The sequence below is a fragment of the Callorhinchus milii genome, unplaced genomic scaffold (genome assembly GCF_018977255.1).
Source record: "Callorhinchus milii isolate IMCB2004 unplaced genomic scaffold, IMCB_Cmil_1.0 Scaffold14, whole genome shotgun sequence".
Lineage (NCBI taxonomy): Eukaryota > Metazoa > Chordata > Chondrichthyes > Chimaeriformes > Callorhinchidae > Callorhinchus > Callorhinchus milii.
This window is the reverse complement of record NW_024704755.1, coordinates 17,728,643-17,735,688: the sequence shown is the minus strand read 5'-3', so window position 1 is coordinate 17,735,688 and position 7,046 is coordinate 17,728,643. Positions and strand designations below refer to the sequence as shown.

The window sequence follows — 7,046 nt, the reverse complement described above, 5'->3', positions numbered from 1 at the left end:
GAGAGTGAGACAGGGGAGGGGGGGGGAGAGAGAGAGAGAGTGAGACACCGTGTGGGACAGAGTGAGAGACACAGTGTGGGAGAGAGTGAGACACAGCGGGGGGCGGGGGGGGGGGGGAGAGAGGGAGGGAGAGAGAGAGATGAGTCACAGCGTGGGAGAGTGAGACAGTGTGGGAGAGAGTGAAACACAGCGGGGTGGGGGGCGGAGAAAGAGAGAGAGAGTGAGACACAGCGGGGTGGGGGGCGGAGAGAGAGAGAGTGAGACACAGCGGGGTGGGGGGCGGAGAGAGAGAGAGAGAGAGAGTGAGACACAGCGGGGTGGGGGCGGAGAGAGAGAGAGAGAGTGAGACACAGCGTGGTGGGGGGCGGAGAGAGAGAGAGAGTGAGACACAGCGTGGGAGAGAGAAAGGCAGAGCCAGGAGCCAGTCAGTGGGGGAGGGCGGGGGTCTGCAGTCACACAGGTTGGCTGGGCAAAGAGGTGCGATTGGGAGGGTGGGGGGGCGCTGAGCAAGTTGACATAAAGATGAACAAAAGCTCAGGCTACATAGGTGAAGATGAAGGGTGTGAATATAGCGCCTTATCACGGTCAAGACGTCTCAAAATGTTTCACAGAATATATTGTCAAGTGAAGTGACTGTTATTTTGTGGGCGAAACACAGCAGCCAATTGCATACAGCAGCGTCCACAAACAGTCGTGAAGCAGAAGGAGTTGGAGAGAGGGGGCAGAATGGCTGAAAGCCCACCTGCCGATGGTGGGGCAGGTCAGGGTTCAATGGGTTCAATGAGGTTGACGGAGAGCACAAAGGGTGGGTGGGGGTGAGACCATGGGGGGATTTCAAGGTGAGAACAAGGATCTGGGAAGGTGTCACTAAGGGGCTGAAGACACTGAGCACAACCCCCCCCTCCGCTCCCCGCCCAGTTCACCCCCACCCTCCTGCTGTGATATTTACGGGGGTGAATTCCAGGTTGGCGTTGTGGTTGGAGATGTGGTTCAGGATGTCAGCCATTGGCACCATCATGGGAGGGTTCAGCTCCTCGTCCTCATCTTCATCATCATCATCCTCTTCATCATTGTCTGATGGCTCCTGAAAACTGCAGCCACAGGAAACTGACTAACAGGGTAGCCTCTCTCCCCCCCCCCACTCCTCCTCTCCCCCAATCACCCTTCCTCCACTTCCCCCACCCACCCCCGCACTGACCTGTAGGCCATGACGAAGGCCACGAGCCTCTTGTAGAGTTGCAGACAGTGTGTGTTTGGGGGAATGTCTGGGGATGGGCGCGCAGGAATGGCAGCACGATGCTCTGGTGCTCATCTTCGATGTTCCTCAGGTCTCTTTGCACTGCTTCCAGCACCCCGGTGCCCTGCAGCAGCCTGGCTCGCTCACCCTCCTCCCTGCACACACACCACAGTCACCTCCCTCTGCAGAACAGCAGCACAAACACCAATCTGGCACCCTCACCTCCTCACCCTCAATCAGCATCTTATACGTTAATTCTCCTTACAGCAGAGAAGGTAGGGGAGATTTAAAGGTTTTCAAATATGAAGGGTTTTATAGAGTAGATCGGAGAAACTGTTTCCCTGGCGGTGGGTGTAACCAGGGACAAGATTTAAGATAATGCAAAAGAACCAGAGGGAGACAGGAGATTTTTTTACCAGGAGTTGTTAGTCTGGGAAGCAGACCTGAAAGGTGGATGCGAACAGATTAATAACACTTTCAAAGGGAATTGGATAGGACTTAAAGAAAATTTGAAGATTGGGGGAGCAGGGGAGTGGGAGTGATTGGGTCGCTCTTCCAAAGAGCCAGCACAGCCAAGACTCCTCCAGTCACTGTATGCAGCAAATATTCCGAACATACACATCATAATAATCCTTAATAAGAACAGAAGTCGCTGGGAACACTCAGCAGGTCAGGCAGCATCCATGGAGCATCTCTCCATAGATGCTGCCTGACCTGCTGAATGTTCCCAGGGAGCTTTGGCCATCAACCTGAAACGTTAACCCACTTTCCTCTCTCCATAGATGCTGCCTGACCTGCTCTGTGTTCCCGACCACTTCTGTTTCTATTACAGTATTTTGCCTTTCGTTGATGAGAGGTTTATTATCAGGGTTTGCGGAGCCAGTAACAATACAGCATGGATTGTGGATTATCAGGAGAGAGAGTTGGCTGGAGTTTCTTACCAGAACATGGGGTGGTTTAGTGAGCTGAAGCCAGGCCAGAGGGACAGGTAGGGCTGCCAGTGAGAGGAGCTGCTCGTAGACTCGTGTAGCAAGGCGATGAGGAGAGGCACCCAGCCTGACCGGCTCTGCAGGGCAGCCTCCTCTGTAACACAGTCACAACCAACCAGTTACACACTGCACATACCTGCCCACCACACTCCACACTCACCCACCTCGCCCGGCACACTGCCCACCCCAAACACCGCCCTGTTCCAAACATGATCCTGTTCACTGCTGCGGAGAGTGTGTGTGTGAGCAGGTCACACTGTGGTGCGCATGTTTGTATGTGTATATGGATGAGCATTTGTGTGTGTGGACATGTGAGTAAGTATGTTTATACAGGGTGACCAAACAGTCATGATATCTACTCTATTATCTACAACTCCCCAAAATATGATTATTTTTAAAGTCTTATTAAGACATTGCAATAGTCTTGTGATTCTTTGGTCAGCCTGAACATGTATCAGCCAGACACCATGGTAGCACTCTCACCTATGAGTTGTGGTGAGCCAGGCCACCAGAGAGCCAGGCCACCAGAGAGCCAGGCCACCAGAGAGCCAGGCCACCGGAGAGCCAGGCCACCGGAGAGCCAGGCCACCGGAGAGCCAGGCCACCGGAGAGCCAGGCCACCAGAGAGCCAGGCCACCAGAGAGCCAGGCCACCAGAGAGCCAGGCCACCAGAGAGCCAGGCCACCAGAGAGCCAGGCCACCAGAGAGCCAGGCCACCAGAGAGCCAGGCCACCAGAGAGCCAGGCCACCAGAGAGCCAGGCCACCAGAGAGCCAGGCCACCAGAGAGCCAGGCACCAGAGAGCCAGGACACCAGAGAGCCAGGACACCAGAGAGCCAGGACACCAGAGAGCCAGGACACCAGAGAACCAGAGCCAGACCACCAGAGAGCCAGGACACCAGAGAACCAGAGCCAGGCCACCAGAGAGCCAGGCCACCAGAGAGCCAGGCCACCAGAGACCCAGGCCACCAGAGAGCCAGGCCACCAGAGAGCCAGGCCACCAGAGAGCCAGGCCACCAGAGAGCCAGGCCACCAGAGAGCCAGGCCACCAGAGAGCCAGGACACCAGAGAACCAGAGCCAGACCACCAGAGAGCCAGGACACCAGAGAACCAGAGCCAGGCCACCGGAGAGCCAGGCCACCGGAGAGCCAGGCCACCGGAGAGCCAGGCCACCGGAGAGCCAGGCCACTGGACAGCCAGGCCACTGGACAGCCAGGCCACCGGACAGCCAGGCCACCGGACAGCCAGGCCACCGGAGAGCCAGGCCACCGGACAGCCAGGCCACCGGACAGCCAGGCCACCGGAGAGCCAGGCCACCAGAGAGCCAGGCCACCGGAGAGCCAGGCCACCGGAGAGCCAGGCCACCGGAGAGCCAGGCCACCGGAGAGCCAGGCCACCGGAGAGCCAGGCCACCAGAGAGCCAGGCCACCAGAGAGCCAGGCCACCAGAGAGCCAGGCCACCAGAGAGCCAGGCCACCAGAGAGCCAGGCCACCAGAGAGCCAGGCCACCAGAGAGCCAGGCCACCAGAGAGCCAGGCCACCAGAGAGCCAGGCCACCAGAGAGCCAGGCCACCAGAGAGCCAGGACACCAGAGAACCAGAGCCAGACCACCAGAGAGCCAGGACACCAGAGAGCCAGAGCCAGGCCACCGGAGAGCCAGGCCACCGGAGAGCCAGGCCACCGGAGAGCCAGGCCACCGGAGAGCCAGGCCACCGGAGAGCCAGGCCATCGGAGAGCCAGGCCACCGGAGAGCCAGGCCACCGGACAGCCAGGCCACCGGACAGCCAGGCCACCGGAGAGCCAGGCCACCGGAGAGCCAGGCCACCGGAGAGCCAGGCCACCAGAGAGCCAGGCCACCAGAGAGCCAGGCCACCGGAGAGCCAGGCCACCGGAGAGCCAGGCCACCGGAGAGCCAGGCCACCGGAGAGCCAGGCCACCGGAGAGCCAGGCCACCGGAGAGCCAGGCCACCGGAGAGCCAGGCCACCAGAGAGCCAGGCCACCAGAGAGCCAGGCCACCAGAGAGCCAGGCCACCAGAGAGCCAGGCCACCAGAGAGCCAGGCCACCAGAGAGCCAGGCCACCAGAGAGCCAGGCCACCAGAGAGCCAGGCCACCAGAGAGCCAGGCCACCAGAGAGCCAGGCCACCAGAGAGCCAGGCCACCAGAGAGCCAGGACACCAGAGAACCAGAGCCAGGCCACCAGAGAGCCAGGTCACCAGAGAACCAGAGCCAGGCCACCAGAGAGCCAGAGCCAGACCAGAGAACCAGAGCCAGACCAGAGAGCCAGGCCACCGGAGAGCCAGGCCATCGGAGAGCCAGGCCACCGGACAGCCAGGCCACCGGACAGCCAGGCCACCGGACAGCCAGGCCACCGGACAGCCAGGCCACCGGACAGCCAGGCCACCGGACAGCCAGGCCACCGGAGAGCCAGGCCACCGGAGAGCCAGGCCACCAGAAAGCCAGGTTGACACTGTCAAGAAAAGAGAGGAGGACCATAAAGTGGATGGGCAGGAGGCAACGATGTGGGTAAATACACGTGTGTGTGTGTGTATTGGGGTGGGATGGGGGGATGGGGGAGTTACAGACCTTTTTTTAGTAAATCCCGAATGGCTGAGGTCCTGGGGTTGAGCAGCGCTGAGCGGGGCACGGAGAACAGCAGCTCCCCTTCCTGTATGTGCTGTGTGGCCAGCATGCCGTACTGTGCCACTGTGCCCTCCGCACTCACACACACCTGTAATAGTGCAAGCAAACAGTCACTGCACCAGCCAACCTGTGTTCGTCTCTCTCTCTCACACACACATCGCTCCTCTCCAACAACCAGGCTCCTCACCAGCCTCAGCCACACGGCTTGGAATGACTCCTATTGGGGTCAAAGCTCCACGAGTTAATTATGTTCTAATGAATCATCCGCACCCTCTAGCAAAAGGGAGAGTGGGAGGGAATCAGAGAGAGAGAGAGGGAATCAAGAACAACAAGATTACATGTGTATAGCACCTTTCATGTCAGGACGTCCCAAGGCGCTGGACAGAGTACAGCATTTCAGACCTGAACTGGGGTCGGGAGGGGACGGGAAAGGGTGTTTCTGATGTCATGGTCGAAGACGAGGGTCTTGAGGCGGGATTTGAAGGAGGCTAAGAAGGATTGAGGCGGAGTGAGTGGGGGATGGAATTCCAGAGGTTGGGGGCAGAGTGACTGAAGGCTCTCCCGCCAATGGTGGGTTGGGGGACGTGGAGCAGCCGGAGCCGGCTGAGCGGAGGGAACGGGCGGGTTGATAAGGGGTTAGGAGGTCGCAGAGGTAGGGTGGGGCGAGGCCATGGAGGGCTTTGTAGGTGAGGACCAGGATCAGGGAACGAGAGGGAGGGAATCAGGGAGAGAGAGAGAAAGGGAATCAGGGAGAGAGAGAGAATCAGGGAGAGAGAGAGGGAATCAGGAGAGACAGAGAATCAGGAAGAGAGAGAGAGAATTAGGGAGAGATAATGAATCAGGGAGTGAGAGAATGAATCGGGGAGAGAGAGAGAGGGAATCGGGAGAGAGGGAATTGGGAGAGAGAGAGAATCAGGGAGCGGGAGAATCAGGGAGAGAGAGAGAAGGAATCAGGGAGAGAGAGGGAATCAGGGAGAGAGAGGGAATCGGAGAGAGAGAGAGAGAGAGAGAGAGAGAGAGGGAATCAGGGATAGAGAGAGAAGGGGAATCAGGGAAAGAGAGAGGAGAGGGGGAATCAGGGGAGAGAGAGGATCAGGGAGAGAGAGAGATGGAATCAGAGAGAGAGCGAGGAAATCAGGGAGAGAGAGAATCACGGAACAAGAGAGAATCAAGAGTGAGAGAGAGAATCAGGGCGAGAGAGCGAGAATCAGGGAGAGAGAGAGAGAATCGGAGGAATCAGGGATAGAGTGTGGCTGGAACCTGTTTGACTGCTCATCTCTCTCTTCATCCACTGTAACAACAATATCACACTGCTCTCTCACCTTCCTGCTCAGCTCCAGCCCGACCCGTTTACACCACTGCAGGAAGCAGCTCAGTGCGGAGTCTGTGTCGGCGTCAGTGTGCTCACAGCCCATCTATAGACAGAGAGAGGAACATCAGCACTCAGTCAGTCACACACTGTACACCTGTCCTCACTATCCCAGCTCGAGCCAGACTCACCCTGGGCTTCACTCCAGAACGGGAGCCCCTTGGACAATCAAAGCTTCCTACATCCCAATATACCAGTTTCACATCCCCCCCAGCATTCCCCGTGTAGCCAACGTGCACAGAACACACTTTGGCACAATGGCTCTGGTACCAGTTGTGTTTAGACACAGGGAGAGAGATCAGAGAGCTCCAGTGGGGAGCGAGCCCCAGCACAGACACAGGGAGAGAGATCAGAGAGCTCCAATGGGGGAGCGAACCCCAGCACAGACACAGGGAGAGAGATCAGAGAGCTCCAATGGGGGAGCGAACCCCAGCACAGACACAGGGAGAGAGATCAGAGAGCTCCAATGGGGGAGCGAGCCCCAGCACAGACACAGGGAGAGAGATCAGAGAGCTCCAGTGGGGAGCGAGCCCCAGCACAGACACAGGGAGAGAGATCAGAGAGCTCCAGTGGGGGAGCGAGCCCCAGCACAGACACGATGGGGGAAAGGGCTCTGAATATTTTAATTTTTGGGGGGGGTGTCAGCCGGGTGTCTGACACACGCAGAAACCATCACCAAGAATCTCCAAACCAAACCAAGCTGAGAATTCCATACATCCCACCCACACATGGAAATCCCAGAGATAGATTGATGGAATGGAATGCGCTCTCTCTGGAGGGATGTATCCTGTTTACCTCATTCCACAAAGT

The 7,046-nt window shown here is 58.1% G+C and overlaps 2 protein-coding genes across 2 annotated transcripts in view; one reads left to right on the top strand and one right to left on the bottom strand.

Moving 5' to 3' along the window:
- The window catches only part of LOC103172963 (SET domain containing 6, protein lysine methyltransferase), a 28,316-nt gene that overhangs the window by 19,923 nt on the left and 1,347 nt on the right, over positions 1-7,046 (top strand). The gene's annotated exons all lie outside the window — the stretch shown is intronic.
- On the bottom strand, positions 724-6,502 carry LOC121850134 (N-lysine methyltransferase setd6-like). The gene is given in 7 exon segments (XM_042340276.1): positions 724-1,091; positions 1,199-1,259; positions 1,262-1,392; positions 2,179-2,320; positions 4,811-4,955; positions 6,190-6,282; positions 6,368-6,502. Coding segments are annotated over 6 exon segments (744 nt in total). The 5' UTR covers positions 6,368-6,502; the 3' UTR covers positions 724-919.